This window comes from Crinia signifera, chromosome 1 (genome assembly GCF_055691185.1).
Source record: "Crinia signifera chromosome 1, ASM5569118v1, whole genome shotgun sequence".
Classification (NCBI taxonomy): Eukaryota; Metazoa; Chordata; class Amphibia; order Anura; family Myobatrachidae; genus Crinia; species Crinia signifera.
The window spans coordinates 256,914,897-256,935,430 of record NC_139217.1 but is presented as its reverse complement, the minus strand read 5'-3'; the positions used below and the strand labels follow the sequence as shown (position 1 = coordinate 256,935,430).

At 41.8% G+C, this 20,534-nt stretch overlaps 1 protein-coding gene across 1 annotated transcript in view; it reads right to left on the bottom strand.

Annotated features, from left to right (window-relative positions):
• NWD1 (NACHT and WD repeat domain containing 1) overlaps positions 1–19,926 on the bottom strand; it is an 87,205-nt gene extending 67,279 nt beyond the window's left edge. The window contains exons 1-5 of the mRNA XM_083179340.1: positions 19,824–19,926; positions 18,560–18,645; positions 18,281–18,397; positions 13,749–14,103; positions 7,082–7,431 (exon numbers count right to left, since the gene is read on the bottom strand). Coding sequence (XP_083035466.1) covers positions 7,082–7,431; positions 13,749–14,103; positions 18,281–18,397; positions 18,560–18,645; positions 19,824–19,926 — 1,011 coding nt within the window. The remainder of the gene's footprint in view (positions 1–7,081; positions 7,432–13,748; positions 14,104–18,280; positions 18,398–18,559; positions 18,646–19,823) is intronic.
• Between the last annotated feature and the right edge of the window lie 608 nt (positions 19,927–20,534).

Here is a 20,534-nt window from a genome sequence, read left to right as displayed (position 1 = left end):
AATTGACTTTTTCAAATTATTTTTCTCTGATGATTTTATAAATTTAATGGTGGACCAAACTAATTTATATGCCCAGCAGTTTATTGCTCAAAACCCCACGTCATCATTTGCTAGGTGGACCCCTGTAGATGCAGTAGAGATGATGACGTTTTGGGGTCTGGTGTTTCATATGGGCATAGTAAAAAAGCCAGAAATTAGGCAATATTGGAGTACAGATGTTCTGTACAGTACTCCATTTTACCGTATGGCCATGACCCGGACTCGATTTGAGACAATTCTTAAATTTATACATTACACCGATAATGCACAGTGCCCACCCAGAGATGATCCCACCTTTGACCGGCTATTCAAAGTCAGGCCGGTCATTGATCATTTCAGTGCCAAATTTGAAGAGGTGTACATCCCTGAAAAATTTATTTGTATCGACGAGTCCCTTATACATTTTAAAGGAAGGGTTAAATTCCGCCAGTACCTTCCCAGTAAGAGGGCAAGGTATGGCATAAAAATGTATAAACTGTGTGAAAGCACCTCAGGGTACACCCACAGGTTTAGGGTTTATGAAGGGAAGGATTCAAGAATTGAACCGCCAGAATGCCCCCCCTCCCTCGTAGGTGTTAGTGGGAAAATTGTCTGGGATTTAGTGCACCCCTTCCTGGATAAAGGTTATCACCTCTATGTGGATAACTTTTACACCAGCATCCCCCTGTTTAAGGCCCTTGGTTCAAGAGGTACAGCAGCTTGCGGTACTGTGCGCAAGAACCAAAGAGGCCTCCCAAAAACGCACATTGCCCAAGTAATGAGAAGGGGTGAAAGCAGGGGAATATGCAACGAAAATATGTTGTTGGTCAAATATAAGGACAAGAGGGATGTCCTTATACTGACAACAATTCACGGAGACAGTACCACCTCCGTCCCTGTACGAGGTACCAGTACCCACACCTCAAAACCTAATTGTATCCTGGATTACAATAGGTACATGGGCGGAGTGGATCTTTCAGATCAGGTACTGAAGCCGTACAGTGCCCTGCGGAAAACAAAAATCTGGTACAAGAAGGTGGCCGTGTATATCATCCAGATGGCACTGTATAACGCTTACGTGCTATTCCGTTCTACCGGCCAGAGGGGGACATTTATGCACTTTCAAGAGGAAGTCATAAAGGGCCTAATATTTGGGAACCAGCAGGCAGAGGGCCCCAGTACTTCTAGTACTGGCCCCCGTATTGTACCAGGGCAGCATTTTCCTGATGAAATCCCCTCCACTGGAAAAAAGGGCAGGACACAAAAAAGGTGCAAAGTTTGCTATAAAAAGGGAATAAGAAAGCAAACTATTTTCCAGTGTGACACTTGCCCCGACAAACCCGGCCTATGTATAAAGGAGTGTTTTAAATTATACCACACATCTATGGAATATTAGGTTCATAATTTCACCGTGCTTCGGGGGTCTTGCTAATGCCACATAGCACCCACCATTCATTCCACCAGAATCTGAGCCGCAAAATCCAAAAATCACTCCTTCCCTTCTGAGTCCTGCCATGCACCCAACTGGTATTTTTTGGTCACATGTGAGGCATTGCCGTACTCGGGAGAAATTGGGGCACAGATTTTGGGGTGCTTTGTCTCCTTCATTCCTTGTGAAAATGAAAAATTTTGAGCCAGAACTGCATTTTTGTGTAAAAAAATGTAATTTTTCATGTTCACTGCCCACTTGTATCAAAATTGGTGAAACCCCTGGGGGTTTGAAATGTACACTATACCCCTAGATGAATTCCCTGAGGGGTGTAGTTTGCAAAATGGGGTCACTTGTGGGGGGGTTCCACTGTATTGGTGCTTTGGGGGTCTTGCTAATGCGACATAGCACCCACCATCATTCCACCAGAATTTGTGCTGCAAAATCCAAATATCACTCCTTCCCTTCTGAGTCCTGCCACTTTTTGGTCACACATGAGGCATTGCCGTACTCGGGAGAAATTGGGGCACAGATTTTGGGGTGCTTTGTCTCCTTCATTCCTTCTGAAAATGAAAAATTTTGAGCCAGAACTGCATTTTTGTGTAAAAAAATGTAATTTTTCATTTTCACTGCCCACTTGTATCAAAATTGGTGAAACCCCTGGGGGTTTGAAATGTACACTATACCCCTAGATGAATTCCCTGAGGGGTGTACTTTGCAAAATGGGGTGACTTGTGGGGGGGTTCCACTGTATTGGTGCAACATAGCACCCACCATTCATTCCACCAGAATCTGTGCTGCAAAATCCCAAAATCACTCCTTCCCTTCTGAGTCCTGCCATGCACCCAACTGGTATTTTTTGGTCACATGTGAGGCATTGCCGTACTCGGGAGAAATTGGGGCACAGATTTTGGGGTGCTTTTTCTCCTTCATACCTTCTGAAAATGAAAAATTTTGAGCCAGAACTGCATTTTTGTGTAAAAAATGTAATTTTTCTTTTTCACTGCCCACTTGTATCAAAATTGGTGAAACCCCTGGGGGTTTTAAATGTACACTATACCCCTAGATGAATTCCCTGAGGGGTGTAGTTTGCAAAATGGGGTCACTTGTGGGGGGGTTCTACTGTATTGGTGCTTGGGGGGTCTTGCTAATGCGACATAGCACCCACCAAAATTCCACCAGAATCTGAGCTGCAAAATCCAAAAATCACTCCTTCCCTTTTGAGTCCTGCCATGCACCCAACTGGTATTTTTTGGTCACATGTGAGGCATTGCCGTACTCGGGAGAAATTGGGGCACAGATTTTGGGGTGCTTTTTCTCCTTCATACCTTCTGAAAATGAAAAATTTCGAGCCAGAACTGCATTTTTGTGTAAAAAATGTAATTTTTCATTTTCACTGCCCACTTGTATCAAAATTGGTGAAACCCCTGGGGGTTTGAAATGTACACTATACCCCTAGATGAATTCCCTGAGGGGTGTAGTTTTCAAAATGGGGTGACTTGTGGGGGGGTTCCACTGTATTGGTGCTTGGGGGGTCTTGCTAATGCGACATAGCACCCACCAAAATTCCACCAGAATCTGAGCCGCAAAATCCAAAAATCACTCCTTCCGTTCTGAGTCCTGCCATGCACCCAACTGGTATTTTTTGGTCACATGTGAGGCATTTCCGTACTCGGGAGAAATTGGGGCACATATTTTGGGGTGCTTTTTCTCCTTCATACCTTCTGAAAATGAAAAATTTTGAGCCAGAACTGCATTTTTGTGTAAAAAAATGTAATTTTTCATTTTCACTGCCCACTTGTATCAAAATTGGTGAAACCCCTGGGGGTTTGAAATGTACACTATACCCCTAGATGAATTCCCTGAGGGGTGTACTTTGCAAAATGGGGTGACTTGTGGGGGGGTTCCACTGTATTGGTGCAACATAGCACCCACCATTCATTCCACCAGAATCTGTGCTGCAAAATCCCAAAATCACTCCTTCCCTTCTGAGTCCTGCCATGCACCCAACTGGTATTTTTTGGTCACATGTGAGGCATTGCCGTACTCGGGAGAAATTGGGGCACAGATTTTGGGGTGCTTTTTCTCCTTCATACCTTCTGAAAATGAAAAATTTTGAGCCAGAACTGCATTTTTGTGTAAAAAATGTAATTTTTCTTTTTCACTGCCCACTTGTATCAAAATTGGTGAAACCCCTGGGGGTTTTAAATGTACACTATACCCCTAGATGAATTCCCTGAGGGGTGTAGTTTTCAAAATGGGGTGACTTGTGGGGGGGTTCCACTGTATTGGTGCTTGGGGGGTCTTGCTAATGCGACATAGCACCCACCAAAATTCCACCAGAATCTGAGCTGCAAAATCCAAAAATCACTCCTTCCGTTCTGAGTCCTGCCATGCACCCAACTGGTATTTTTTGGTCACATGTGAGGCATTGCCGTACTCGGGAGAAATTGGGGCACAGATTTTGGGGTGCTTTTTCTCCTTCATACCTTCTGAAAATGAAAAATTTCGAGCCAGAACTGCATTTTTGTGTAAAAAATGTAATTTTTCATTTTCACTGCCCACTTGTATCAAAATTGGTGAAACCCCTGGGGGTTTGAAATGTACACTATACCCCTAGATGAATTCCCTGAGGGGTGTAGTTTTCAAAATGGGGTGACTTGTGGGGGGGTTCCACTGTATTGGTGCTTGGGGGGTCTTGCTAATGCGACATAGCACCCACCAAAATTCCACCAGAATCTGAGCCGCAAAATCCAAAAATCACTCCTTCCGTTCTGAGTCCTGCCATGCACCCAACTGGTATTTTTTGGTCACATGTGAGGCATTTCCGTACTCGGGAGAAATTGGGGCACATATTTTGGGGTGCTTTTTCTCCTTCATACCTTCTGAAAATGAAAAATTTTGAGCCAGAACTGCATTTTTGTGTAAAAAAATGTAATTTTTCATTTTCACTGCCCACTTGTATCAAAATTGGTGAAACCCCTGGGGGTTTGAAATGTACACTATACCCCTAGATGAATTCCCTGAGGGGTGTAGTTTTCAAAATGGGGTGACTTGTGGGGGGGTTCCACTGTATTGGTGCTTGGGGGGTCTTGCTAATGCGACATAGCACCCACCAAAATTCCACCAGAATCTGAGCCGCAAAATCCAAAAATCACTCCTTCCGTTCTGAGTCCTGCCATGCACCCAACTGGTATTTTTTGGTCACATGTGAGGCATTTCCGTACTCGGGAGAAATTGGGGCACATATTTTGGGGTGCTTTTTCTCCTTCATACCTTCTGAAAATGAAAAATTTTGAGCCAGAACTGCATTTTTGTGTAAAAAAATGTAATTTTTCATTTTCACTGCCCACTTGTATCAAAATTGGTGAAACCCCTGGGGGTTTGAAATGTACACTATACCCCTAGATGAATTCCCTGAGGGGTGTAGTTTTCAAAATGGGGTGACTTGTGGGGGGGTTCCACTGTATTGGTGCTTGGGGGGTCTTGCTAATGCGACATAGCACCCACCAAAATTCCACCAGAATCTGAGCCGCAAAATCCAAAAATCACTCCTTCCGTTCTGAGTCCTGCCATGCACCCAACTGGTATTTTTTGGTCACATGTGAGGCATTTCCGTACTCGGGAGAAATTGGGGCACATATTTTGGGGTGCTTTTTCTCCTTCATACCTTCTGAAAATGAAAAATTTTGAGCCAGAACTGCATTTTTGTGTAAAAAAATGTAATTTTTCATTTTCACTGCCCACTTGTATCAAAATTGGTGAAACCCCTGGGGGTTTGAAATGTACACTATACCCCTAGATGAATTCCCTGAGGGGTGTACTTTGCAAAATGGGGTGACTTGTGGGGGGGTTCCACTGTATTGGTGCAACATAGCACCCACCATTCATTCCACCAGAATCTGTGCTGCAAAATCCCAAAATCACTCCTTCCCTTCTGAGTCCTGCCATGCACCCAACTGGTATTTTTTGGTCACATGTGAGGCATTGCCGTACTCGGGAGAAATTGGGGCACAGATTTTGGGGTGCTTTTTCTCCTTCATACCTTCTGAAAATGAAAAATTTTGAGCCAGAACTGCATTTTTGTGTAAAAAAATGTAATTTTTCATTTTCACTGCCCACTTGTATCAAAATTGGTGAAACCCCTGGGGGTTTGAAATGTACACTATACCCCTAGATGAATTCCCTGAGGGGTGTAGTTTGCAAAATGGGGTGACTTGTGGGGGGGTTCCACTGTATTGGTGCTTGGGGGGTCTTGCTAATGCGACATAGCACCCACCAAAATTCCACCAGAATCTGAGCTGCAAAATCCAAAAATCACTCCTTCCCTTCTGAGTCCTGCCATGCACCCAACTGGTATTTTTTGGTCACATGTGAGGCATTGCCGTACTCGGGAGAAATTGGGGCACAGATTTTGGGGTGCTTTGTCTCCTTCATACCTTCTGAAAATGACAAATTTGGAGCCAGAACTGCATTTTTGTGTAAAAAAAATAATTTTTCATTTTCACTGCCCAGTTGTACCACAATTGGTGAAACCCCTGGGGGTTTGAAATGTACACTATACCCCTAGATGAATTCCCTGAGGGGTGTAGTTTGCAAAATGGGGTCACTTGTGGGGGGGTTCCTAACTTTTAGCATCTTATGGTGCCTTGAAACCTACATGGTGCCTAAAAAATAATCTCATAAAAAGGAGGCTCCAAAATCAAGTAGGTGCTCCTTCTATTATGAAGCCTGTGGTTTGGTCACCGTGCACACTAGGGCCACATATAGGATATTTATGAAAACAAAAGAATTGGGGGAATCAATTTTTAGTCACATTTCTCTAGTAAAATGTACTGTGTTCCTTATAAAAATGTATTAAAATTGCAAATCTGCAAAAAAAAAGAAATTTTGAAATTTCACCTACACTTTGTTTTAATTCCTGTGAAACACCTAAAGGGTTAACAAACTTCCAAAATGCTGTTTTGAATACTGTGAGGGGTGCAGTTTTTGAAATGGCATCATTTATGGGGGTGTCTCACATACAAGTCCCTCAAAGTCACATCAGAACTGAACTGGTCCCTAAAAAAATCAGTGTTTGAAATTTTCTTGAAAATTTGAGAATTTGCTATTCATATTGTAAGCCTCCTAGTGTCCCAAAAAATTAAAATGAAGTTGAAATAATGATGTCAACATAAAGTAGACATATGGTCTATGTTAGTTATTCACTATTTTGAGTGGTAAGATTATTTGTCTCACAAGCAGAAAATTTAACATTTTGCAAATCGCTAAATTTTCCATTTTTTCACGAAATTTTTTTGTATTTTTCACAAAAAAACACAGACTGTATCGACCCAAATTTACCACTAATTTGAAGTACAATGTGTCACGAAAAAACAATCTCAAAACCACTGGGATAAGTAAAAGCAAAAAAAAGTTATCCCCACTTAAGTGAGACATGTCAGATTTGAAAAAAAGGGCTCTGTCAGGAACGCAAAAACTGGCTCTGTCAGGAAGGGGTTAACAACTTGCAAGATGTAGTTGTCTTTGAAAATAGATAAACATAAGCTTAGGAAAAAATTTTTATATTTCTTTATTTACCATGATTAATGTTAGATTAGTAAATGCATTGCACTTTCATTTTCCCATTATTACCTGTGAATCTGGTAGGTCCATTTCTTTCCTGGATAAACAACTAAGTATCTGATGGTTAACCACAGCAATGACTTGGTCACAGAGTTTCTGCAGGTAAGTTGTCTTAGCCGTCTGGTTACTTAGCTCAACGGTATGTGTCTTCACTTTTTCTGGGTGCTCCTGCAGTATCCATGATTTTAGATCTGCTAAAAGTACTTGAGCTTCTGTATCTGGGCTTCCATCTTCTCTAACATCGATAATGACCTTGCCTTTGTAGAGGTTCATATCCTCCACTTCCCTGAATATAATTGTAGATCCTGGCTCATTGGTATCACAGTCTGACAGACCACTGTCAATCTCCCATTCTGTCACTGAAACACATCGCATGAAGAATAGTAAAAAAGAACCACTGCTTGGACTAATGTCAACCAAATATTATCATATATCAAATATGGCATAGTTCAGTAACAAATTACATTATTATTCACCTCAAGTGATTGCTAATAGATAACTAATATTTCCTGTCTCGTCATCATGAAGTTTCATGTTATAACATGGCATCTCAGTGTAATTCATGAGGGCAAACCTCATGAAGTTCATTGCATAATATGATGTATATAAGTAACATTATTTTTGTAATCAGTAATGTTGATTACTTTCTTCCAATTAACAAAGGTTAATACAAAAAAATGGCTAGAGCAGAAGAAGGAATCAGCTGCACCTTCGGAAAAAGTGGAAAATATAGTGACTGCTTAAGCCAGTATAACTGTAATGTATCCAATATCAAAATATGTAAATTAATCTTGGTATCTCTTTGGGCCAGATGCACTAAGCTTCAAAAGTGATACAAATGAAAGTGATAAACAGCCAGCCAATCAGATCCTACTTGGTATGTCACAGACTGTGTTTGAAAAATGTCAGACAGGAGCTGATTGGCTGGCTGTTTATCACTCTCAACTTTGGGACAGATTTATCAAGCCTACAAAAGTAATACAATGGAGAGTGATAAACAACCAGCCAATCAGCTCCTACCTGTAATTTTTCAAACACAGCCTGTGACATAGCATGTAAGAGTTGGTTGGCTGGCCGTTTATCACTCTCCATTTTATCACTTTTTGAAGATTGATCCATCTGGCTCCCAATCACTTTTGAAGCTTAGTGCATCTGGCCCTTTGTCTACAGCTTTTCCTATGTCCAGAAATGATATCTCTCTTTTCATTGGGATTAGCCTTTTGCATGCCAATTATCATCAATTATGTGACCCCCATCAGAGAGTACTTACAATAATCAGAAGATTATTTCAGCACTGCGAGGAATCTATGCATCCCTTTTGGCTACTTTTCCACCAATAGAAAATCAGCAAGATATTCAGACCTCATTTTCTTTACGCGTGTCTCAATATTTTAGAGAAGTGTATACGGGACACCATTGATCACCATTCATCAACATTGATCATACAATGAGAACAGAACATGTGACCAGAATTTATCCTTTACCAGATTTCACAAGCAGTGTTCTGCAGTATTTAGTAAATATACATTGTTTCGATAAATTCCATACATGTTGAAGCAAGCTCCATGCCCTAAAGTAACCTCTTCCACACACACACAGGTTACTTTATGAATTAGTTCAGCTGCTCACAGGTCTCAGTTATTGCATTTGCGACCAGCACAAATTAATAATAGTAGATACATGTGCAGATGATTTTAGAAAATACATCTGTTGCATAGATAAGCCAAATGTGTGGTATGTGCTTAATGTGAAGCTGCAGTGGTGCATTTAAACACCATGGGGCCCTAAGCAAGATATTAGTTTGGGGCCCTCCTCAAACAATCCATAGCACTATACTTTTGCTGCTGATTGCAGATGGCATCTATAGAGTACTTTGGCGCATGCACAGTCTACCGATAAATGCTCAACTGTGTGAACATCAGCATTGCACAGTTGGGTACTCTTTACTTAGAAGGGCGCCCACGATTTTGATCGTGGGCATCGTTAGTAAAAAATCTCGGGCATCTCGGGCATTGAATGCACTAAAAAATCGGGTGCGATCAACCGACGAGATGCCCGAGATTTCCCATAGGGAACAATGTTAAATGTCTCAATTGACCCAATTTTCCTGTTCAATGCCTCAATTGACCCGATTTTTCCATAGAAAACAATGTTAAATGGGCCACAGAGGCCAAATAGGCACCCTGAAGTGTATAATGGCCACCCGAATTGTTAACGCCACCCCATGATCAACGTCAACCCGATGCGTGGCGAGCACAGCGAGCCCGCGAGGGGCGGCGGTACGCGTCCTACGACCTTTTCATACCCCCACTATCCATGTCGGCGTGGAGTTGAGAATAGAAAGTGTGGCGAGCGCAGCGAGCCACCGAGCCCGAAGCCTGGCGAGCGCAGCGAGCCCCGCGAGGGTACGCGGACAGCTGTGAAGCCCGCGAGGGGACGCGGATACCTGTGAAGGTATCCGCGTCCCCTCGCAGGGCTCGCTGCGCTCGCCACGCTTCGGGCTCGGTGGCTCGCTGCGCTCGCCACACTTTCTATTCTCAACTCCACGCCGACGTGGATAGTGGGGGTATGAAAAGGTCGTAGGACGCGTACCCCCGCCCCTCGCGGGCTCGCTGCGCTCGCCACGCTTCGGGTTGACGTTGATCGTGGGGTGGCGTTAACAATTCGGGTGGCCATTATTCACTTCAGGGTGCCTATTTGGCCTCTGTGGCCCATTTAACATTGTTTCCTATGGAAAAATTGGGTCAATTGAGGCATTGAACAGGAAAATCGGGTCAATTGAGACATTTAACATTGTTCCCTATGGGAAATCTCGAGCATCTCGTCTGTCGCATCGCACCTGATTTTTTAGTGCATTCAATGCCCGAGATGTCCGAGATGGGCGCCCTTCTAAGTAAAGAGTACCCACAGTTGTTCCCAAACTGTGTGCCATGGCACCCTGGGATGCCTTGGTATCCTTTTCATGGGTGCCTCAGGTTGGTGGTTCAGGGCCAACTCAAATTAATTATGGTCAATGTACAATAACACGCAAACCCAATGCTTGTGGCTGCCAATCATAATACACGGGGACAAACTGAAGCAAATCTTGTCCCTCATCACATAATTTAAACCTAAAGATGTTATATAAACACAATTCATTTCATTTAGATTTTATATCTCAATAAAAGTTTTAGCCTAGGGGAATCATGGAAATGTTTCAAAAAGATTCAAAAAAGTTTGGGAACTAGACTGTTTCCTGGAACGCAGCATGGGATTACTGACACATCATCAGATGGCTTACATCACCCATAACTTCAGGCAAGGCACCCGTCACAAAGGCTGGGAAATCACTGTCCAATAATGGAGATCCTGGATCCCCCCCCCCCTAAATGGCAAGCACGCAAATGGAATCTGCCCCCATTTTTCTTGTTTTTTTTAATATTTCATATTGAAAATATGGACTTTTATGTTTCTTCTATAACATAAATACTTTCCATTCCATCCGGCTATTATATGTGGACATGATGAACTAAGAACAAGCATCTACGTCTATACAAATGGAGTTGGGTTCCGGAAGTGAAGAAATATGCGTTCCAAATACCCGGAAATAAACGGAGGACCTTGACTAAAGCGAACTTCACTTCCGGTTTCGGAAACCAGGATGTAATCTGCGGCACACTTGTGCCGTGAAATCAGCTGTTATGAATTTGTAATTGTGAGGGGTATAAGAAGGCCCCGTCCGATGGTGTCCATTACGCTTCTGAGGAAGGGCTCTGTTTGCCCGAAAGCGCGCTTAAGATGAATGAAACCCACCGAACGGACCCTGTCCTTAGGCCACTTGGATTAGCTGCATCCCCACTGAAGGCTGCTGGCGGCTGTTTGGAGGGATTTGTCTGCTTGTCTAAGGCACAGTATATGGATCCGATCACCCTGAGGGGTTATTTGCCTGTTTTTATCAACCGCATGTGAGTGTATTAAATAAATGTCTATTTTATTTTAAAAGACGTTTTTGCACTATATATCTTTCATCGAGTCCTTAGGGAACAGTTATGTGGAGGATCATGCTGGATTAAAAAGAGAAAATGACCTACTGATATGCGCATTTATTCCATTGGAATGTGAGTGAATTGAATAACAACAAATCAATTTCTCATTCAGACGTTTCTGCACTATGGTCTCTTTTTTTGTTTGAGTTTCTTTTAGATCTGGGAGACTCCAATATAGAGTGTATTGATCCTTAGTGTAAGTGATTTGTACACTCTTTTTATGTGAAACTCGCCAGTGGATCTACAAAAATTCTTTGATTTATTCTGAATCCTACTGTACGTCAAAAGACCTGTTTTTGCAGGCGACTATATTAGATCGATAATTTGCGCATGAAGATGAAATATCATTGGAACCTTAATGAGGTCCAGTGTCACATAGGGCCTTATTCAGATCTGAGCTTAGTACAAATTTGTTTGGAAAAACCATGTGCCCTGCAGGTGGGGCAGATGTAACATGTGCAAAGAGAGTTAAATTTGGGTGGGGTGTGCTGAAACTGAAATCTAAATTGCAGTGTAAAAATAATGCAGCCAGTACTTACCCTGCACAGAAACAAAATAACTCACACAAATCTAACTCTCTCTATAGATGTTACATCTGCCCCACCTGCAGTGCACATGGTTTTGCCCATTTTCCAAACAAATTTGTACTGAGCTCAGATCTGAATAAGGCCCATAGTGCCATTGATCTTGCTTCATATGATGATTCAGGTTTATGAAGTAAAATATATTAAAATTAAGCATCATACCTCCCAACTGTCACGATTCCGTCGGGACAGTCCCGATTTTCGGGTCCTGTCCCGACGTCCCACCCGCGGCAGGCATTGTCCCGCTGCGGGGGGTGGCAGTTGGGAGACCCCCCAATCTAGTAGAATAGACGCTGTGCGCATGCGCACAGCGTCTATTCTCGTATGAAAATGAGGTCGTGGCTAATTAGCATAAGCCGCGCCCTCATTTGCATACGCCCCGCCCCCTTTTCGGGCGCTCGCGCGGCTTGTCCCTATTTCCTCCGGACTGAAGTTGGGAGGTATGAAGCATGGAAGTCATGTTAGATACATACAGTGTTTTGACAAAGATCACTGATCATAGGGTGTTATGATGCACTAAATCCATCTGCTGGAGGGTACCACAATTGATCCTTACACCTGGTGCGCTTGGTCTGACACTTGAACAAGGTGAATAACCTCTTTAAAGGGGCATTAAGACTACATGTTTCCTGTTCTATATTGGTTACAGTGTGGAGCACTCAGTGGTGCTGTAGGAACAATAACACTAAACCACAGAATATATATCACAACTAACTTCCCTATAATAATGTTACTACAAAATGTAAAGGTGCCCATACAGGTTACAATTATTGTATACAATATTGTATACAATATCGCATCTCATCGCATCTTGGTTTTGCAATGAGATGCAAACCGAGATGCGATGAGATGCGATATTGTTTACAATAATTGTAAAGGTGCCCATACACGCACTGATATTTATGTGCTGTGCATTTTGAACTTTTAAGGTGCCATGCGACTTTGGCACTGGAAGGGGATGCGATGCGATGTACTGTACTGTGCGGGTGCGATGCGATTTCAGCCTCTTTTTTTTTAAGTTAATAGTCACTAATGGACATCGCATCGCATGTACTCCAAAACTGATGTGATGCAATGAAGCACAAAAAGTACTGCCTGCAAATACGTTTTGTGCTTTACAATATTGTACCCGCGGGGACGTGCATCGCATCCCCGCAGGTACACGGTGCGATTTAAACCGATGCGATACGTTTTGAACTTTTAAAGTTCAAAACGCATGCTGAAATTGCAGCGTATATGGGCACCTCAACGTGTATGGGCACCTTTAAACAATTATTTCAAACTATGTTAGTGTTTTAATGATATGGAGACAGTTGCATATTTATAATGGGTGCAGTGTGTGCTGTACACACAGGCCCCTGAGTCCCAGAGGAGCTTACATAACGCACAATACACCCATTTTTTAATACTCACTGCCAAAATTTGCAGAAAAAATGGCTGCCACATTCCACTGTTTGCACTCTCTTCGGTACACACAGCTGCCCGGGGTCCAGGTGGTCCCTCATTGAACATCCTGCACCCATTTTTTTCAATAATTACCCAGAAACCACTGGAAAATGGTAATGACAATTTTTCTGGTGTTTTATGCATGCAAAGTATGAATATAACTGGTGGAATGGCCATTTTTCCAGAGACTTGCTCATGTGCACTAGACTCTGGGACAGCGCTAGGGTCTTCTAGTGACCCTGGTGACCAGAGTGTATTGCTCTGCCAGCTGGAAAAGATGTGTCCTGGAAGGAGACTGCAAACAGGTCTCTTCCTCTCCTGATACTCCCATGATTGGTACTTCATCTCCATCCATATCTCCGGCCAAGGCTTAGTATATGGACCCATTCCAAAATATCTGTGTTTTTTTATTGGAAATCAGGTAATGTCAGAGTTTGAGGGAGGTACACAGTAAATTCCTGGAGTAAACCAAGATGGGTGACCTTACAAAGGTACACCAGCCTACATAGTTTATACAAATAAACAATGTGCTATTGTTACAGTATTGTGCATGCCATGATAGGAGAAATAAAACTACAATAGAATACATTTTATGAATACTATACATATTTCATAACAAACCTGATTTATAATACTTGTGTTTTTGCTTTAGTGTAATTAATCCTTCTCTATGTGCATCTTGTGCAGCTAAGCGCAGTGCCCCAGTTAGTCGCCTCTCGATTTCAGACCACTCCTTCACCTCCTTTGCCTGAAGCTCTGCATGGGATGGATTAGTATCAGAATAATGAGGAAGATGTACTGTGATTGGTTGAAATACATAACATGGAGGAACAGCATTCATGTCTTTCCAAAACCATTGGTCCACAAGCTGCGCTTTGGCTTCATCTTTGAGTATCTTCTTGTAAAGGATATTAAATTCTTCTTCATCAATAACTCGAGGAATGGGTCGAAAGCCATAGCGATTACCAACTAAACCCTTTATGAGGAATAATAACATACATATTAGATATATAGAAAGATAGACTGATAGATATACATTCATTCATACAATACACATATAGATAAGTAGAGAGGGGTTTATTTAATAAGATCATAGGAGTTGTTTTAAAGATGGAATGTTGCTATGGGCAACTAATCAGCATTTAATTCTTATTTATTTAGCACTTTCTGATTAGTTACCCACAGCAACATCTTGTTTGCAATAGAACTTGTGTCCCTTTACCCAAATTCCAGATGTTTACTAGCATTTTTAGACTAGTAAAATTCTGTTTACAGATGTGTGAATGGAAACTATGGGTCAAATGTAATAGGGTGTGAGAAGCAGAAAGTGAAAGATTTTGGGAGAGTTTAAAGCAGCAATCATTTACACTGAAAAAACAGGTTGGTTTTGCCATGTAAATGATTACTCTTAAAAAAATGGGAAAACTCTCCCAAAATCTCTCCCTTTCTGCTTCTCATACCCTGTTACATTTGGCTCTATAGCATACCTCCCAACTTTTGCAATTTCCTAATCGGGACAGGCCTCACCTTCGGACCGACTGACCCAAAAAGGGGCGGAGATAATGGGTGGGCATGGCCTCTGGTAGAGGGTGTGGTCTGTTGCAGAAAGCCCTGTTTTTATAATTTTACGGGTGTACCCAGTGCTCAGCAAGTGACTGGGCAATCCCTGGCTCCCTTAACTCCCCTCGTCCCTCCCTCCCTGCACTGAAGAGATGCTTGCTGTACAGTGATCACCGGTGATCTATCCCCCATCCCCCATGGGACATTGCAACCCGAAAAGGAACACAGTGGGACAGTCTCCAAATAGCAGGACTGTAATCGGAACAGTTGGGAGGTATGCTATAGGTTCAAATAGCTCATCAAAAATATGCGCTCAAGCCAAAAGCACTTGTTTTTAGTACCGGTAAGTTCTTTTGTTTCTTTCACTGCATTTTCAGCTCTAGTCAGCCCTGCATGGCAGACATATTTTATTATCAACATTTTGTTAATGTTAGTAGGTAAGTCGCCTTCTCTCAATCTTTGTTACTTTCTTGCTAATTTTTCATTTTGTATCTTCTTGCATCTATCAATCATATGTGAATTAACTTACCTAAAGTTAGTCAGTGTAATACATTATTTGCTTTATCATTTAATTTCAGTTAACATTGGAAGTTTATTGAAACCTCTGTTGGTTTCTTAGGACTTTTTTCTACTTAAAGATCCACATGAACTACAATTGGGAAATATAAAGGGCCAGATGCACTAAGTTTCAAAAGTGATAAAATGGAGAGTGATAAACAACCAACCAATCAGCTCCTGCCTGACCGTTTTCAAACACAGTCTGTAACATGGCAGGTAGGAGCTGATTGGCTGGCTGTTTATCACTCTCCATTTTATCACTTTTGTAGCTTAGTGCATCTGGCCCAAAGTGTGCTCAGCAAAGTGAGGCAACATGCCCGAAGTATGTCGAGTGAAGCAAGCCATGCGAAGATACTCGTTACACTAATTGGAGGTACATGTTGCAAGATGTTGACATAGACACAAAAAATGTAAAAACTATTGCTTGTATCGCCCTTTTGTCTATGTTGACCTAGTACATTTCTCTGATGTCATCCTGTCGACCATTCATGGTGGACCTAAGGACTGTCGACCTTGTGATCCCCATCTGTACAATGCACAATTTTTCATTGTTAAAATTAAATATCATTTGAGGTGTTTTTTTGATCTTATATTAAATACATTTTAATTTATTTTTTAAGTGATGTGTAAATACAATTATTTATCTATAGATATTTTATAAAAACACGTACATTTAAAAAAAACTGTATTCTAGAAAACAAATGATTTTCTATATTTTGCTTTCATTTAGGGAGTGGCCTGGATACAGCGTCCTACCTATACAAATGTTATACATACAATTTGTCTTATTGTTTGAGCACATATAATGAATGATCTTTCATGTATAGATTTCTTTACTACCCTTCCCCTTTAACCAAACACACATACTGCCTCCTTCCTTGGTCCTCTCCCTCTCTGAGAGTGTCACCTTCCGTAGACTAGAGATATGGGAGCGCGGCAGGTAATTCACATTGGGGAGAGGACCAAGGAAGGAGGCTTTGGAATTCCTTGAGTTTGCTGGTTAGCCTTTGGAACTATCTTTGGAAGACTCTCACTAAACAGTGGTTGAATACTACTTCATACCGTACACCTTCAAAATTGGGGTGTTGGTCTGTCTTCATGTGGTGAAGGGACACAAATTGATTACTAAAATACTACACTAGAGGCACCCATCTCACCCTTTTTTTCAGACCTTCCATACACAGGGTTCCCGGGAACAAGAACCCATAGGAGAGGTGCTGCCACCCCAAAGAAAGAAGTGGAGTGTATTTGAGAACTCGGTGGGCTGTCACTAGTGCACGTTAGGTGCGCTAGTAATACATTAGGAAAATCGTAATCTCCCCCCAGTTAACCAGCCCTGTATGCCTGTGTATGCGGCACTGTTCTTTTTCTTTCATAACACTTATAAAGGACTATTGTCAGGCTTTCCATGTACAGTATATTATTATCAGCAGGATCTCCCTTTCCATCTGTCTGGAATAGCAGGCATTTGGATTACACTGTGGGTGCCTTAAAGGCTAAAGCTTCTGTAAATGTGCCCCCAATTGCTCATATTCCTATACACACAAGCACTGCTGCCAAAACACATCTGAGTAACCGCACATCAGATTTGTTTATACAAAAGCTTTCGAAATATCCTCAGAGGAGGTTTGTATTATGAAGTTAAAGATACCCAAGAGAGGTTTGTTATCTTTCTTCGGTACAGTGAAAGGGCAGGTAATTGCACAATCCTATTCAATACCGTCTTGATTATTTTAGTATGTTTACTATAAGTTTAAGGCCCATACAGCCTGGGTGATCCCCACTACCGCCGTCATTTGCCGATGCCGTCTCTTGAGGGCGGGGGTGTGATTGTGTACACAGAAGGGCTAAATTTTGTTATTTTGCTCACTATATTGCCCAATGTGCAATGTGAAAGGGGCTAGACCAGATTGTGGACAGATGTTTCCATTTCCTGGATAGACCTAGATTGCTTAGAAAATGCCTCTACATCGCTAAGTCTGTATGGGCCAGGGCCATAGCAATAGCGATGTTTGACGTTTAATATCCAGCATCGATGTGTGCTGAGCGATCTTGCTGAAGCGTTCGGAGCGATCTAGCGTAGCTCAGAATGCTTCAGCATCTCCCTGTGTGTAGGCCCCTTAAGATGATCAGTTTTGCTCGGCTATTTGGAATGGCTACAAACTAACCAGCTCTTTTATTAATCCTACAACAAACCTACATTAGGTCGACAATACTTAGATCAATAGACAAAAGGTCTACATGAGTTTTTCCTGTTTTTGCCCCGAATGTCGACATGGTCGACATGGAAACACTGAAAGTGTTCCCTATCCCCTCGCTTGTCTCGCTGCACTTGCCATGCTTCGGGCACGGTGCCCCGTCATGCTCGGCACACTATTCTATTCTCCATCCATGCCCCAGTGGATGGTAGGACATAAAATACTACACGTCGGCTAAAAAAAAAGCTTGAAAAACTTATATCGACCTTTTGACTGTTGACATAGCCATTGTAAACCTAATGCTTGTGTCGACCTTCCAACCCTGTCGACCTTAGCCAGGTTAACCTATTTTATGTTTCGATTTAAGCCATGTCAACCTTCAGTGATCGACCCAATGCATGTCGACTAATATGTGTTGATCTAACGACCGTATCCCAAACCTGCTACCCCACTAGGATAGTGAAACAAGTTGAATGAATGCACAGAACAGATATAAAAAAAGGTAGTTACATTGGGGGTAATTCAGACCTGCTAGGTTGCGTATAATCGCAGGGAAACACCACCCCGCAGAACACCCCCTCCATGCCGAGCACATCCCCGTGACATGTTTCTTGTGAACTTGTACTCTTACACATCCGCTCACATGCGGACACAGAGGAAAAATCATTCGATGGTCGCTCACCTTGAATGATTTTTCCTCTGTTCGATACGAAAAGTAGGCCTAGACTTTTCATATTGACGCTTTCTGACGAATAGGGGGTGGGCACTGACATCATGCCTCTCTCTCTCTCTCTCTCTAAAATGACTGTAATATAAACGGGGAAATACTGTACTTACAATAAAGTAGGGTCCAATAGAGGTCCTGTGACAGGTTTCAATCTCCTTCAGACAAAGATCTGTAGTTAGATGATCCACTGAGGCATAATCTCGGACTCCCCAACGCATGTCCACCACCTATTGGAAGGCAAATTGTATAGAACATCCATTAAAAGCACAGAAGGGTGAAGATTAGTCAGTGTGACGTGTATGCTTTATACATAAGAAACAGTCTGTGTAACACATCCTGAGTCAGTGCAAAAACCAGCAGAAAGAGAAAATCATTGGAGAATATTTTACCTCAAATGTCAGTCCATGTTTCTGGCAAAAGGTTTGCACCTCAGGGTAGGCCAATTCCATCAGTGCATCACGTTCCTCTGCCATATCTGAAAGGGATAAAAAAGTACATGAAGAGGAAGTACTACAGTCTTTACACTCATTCAAATAAAAGTAATGAACTAAAAGGCGTATAGAATATATAGGGTACATTTGGGAGCTTTACTGAAGATGGGATGTTACCCATAGCAACCAATCAGATTCTACTTTTTTATTTTGCACCTTCAAGAAGATAACAGATAGAATATAATTGGTTGCTATGGGCAACATCCCACCTTCAATAGAACTCCCATTTTAGTAAATTTCCCACTATGTGTTCTTTGCACAAAAATATTAACCATAACTATTGCTTAATACAAAAGAAAGATACAGCTTTTTTTTTAATGCAATGGGTTTCTCTAGAGTTGGTTAAATAAGTTGCCAATTAATGACTCCTAAGTGTGGATGTGAGTGGCCTAATGTGACTTTGACACATTTCTATGGTTCACAGTGCTAACCTAATGTGATCGCAGCTCTTCCAGCAGAGCTCTATGGTGCTCCCGCATAGTTAATTGGCTCTATCCCTGGAGCTCTCCTAAATCCCCATACACACTACATGACTGAGACCGATACTGTACACACTGGCCCTTATTCAGATCTGATCGCAGTACAATGGGCAACACCATCTGCATTGCAGGTGGGGCAGATGTAACATGTGCAGAGAGAGTTAGATTTGGGTGAGTTATTTTGTTTATGTGCAGGGTAAATACTGGCTGCATTATTTTTACACTGCAATTTAGATTTCAGTTTTAACCCCCACCCAAATTTAACTCTCTCTGCACATGTTAAGCAGCCCACCTCAAAGCACACATCGGCTCAGCACGTGGGTGCGCGCACCTCAAAGCACACATCGGCTCAGCACGCTTAGCAGCGTGTCTGGGCAGCTTTACATCTGCCCCACCTGCAGTGCCCATGGTTTTGCTTTTAAAAACGACTGTGAGTCAGTAAATGGACAAGTACACACCCTTCCAAACAAAGATCTATTTTGTTTGTAGTCATTTTTGTCATTACTTGCAGCAATCAGAATTTTGAATACAATGCAAACAAAATATTTTAACTACTTTTCTGTAATTGCTCGTGTGTATGAGCCCTTACACCGATTCACTGCTGTTGGTTATTACTGTATATAACTCCTATTATGATTAGTACTCTCATTTAATTGACCTCACTAGCTTTAAAGCGACTTTACCTGAAAAAGTGGAGCTTATGAACAGACGCACAATGTTTGAGGACTCTGTAGGAAGAATTTGAGATTTCCCTCGGAGAATTTCCTTTATGGTGTCTGGGTCCATTTTGCTGCATAGAACACGTTAATATTAATATACATGAATATCAAAAAGTAGAACCATTTCCCAGCACAAATGACCTTTTTTGTTACCATTTGTAAGTTTCAGGTGATATATCATAAAATAAATTAAGTCAATATTATCTAAGTATAGTGGATGCGCATACCCAGGAAATTACACTTGTAAGGGACCCTTGCATTCATGCAGTTGACCCTAATCTTTACTCTCCTCCCCCAGTTTTTCCGTTGCATTGAAAGCTGGCAAATGTACTAAGATGGGAGTTCTGTTGAAGATGGGATGTTGCCCATAGCAACCAATCAAATTCTACTTATTTATTTAGCACTTTCTAGAAGATATTAGAAAGAATATGATTGGGTGCTATGAGTAACATCCCATCTTCAATACTAAATCACCCCTCAAATGGGAATATATATATAATTTCAATGCTCTACCCAATCTCACTTTTAGACCATCCCCTTCATTAAATGTAGCCTTTCCATTATGCCAATATAATACTGCTCATTTCCTACACATATTAAATGAAGGTCATTGAGCAACTGTGTATGTACTTATTATGAAAGGTGCACCAAGATGGTGGAAATAACACCCCACTG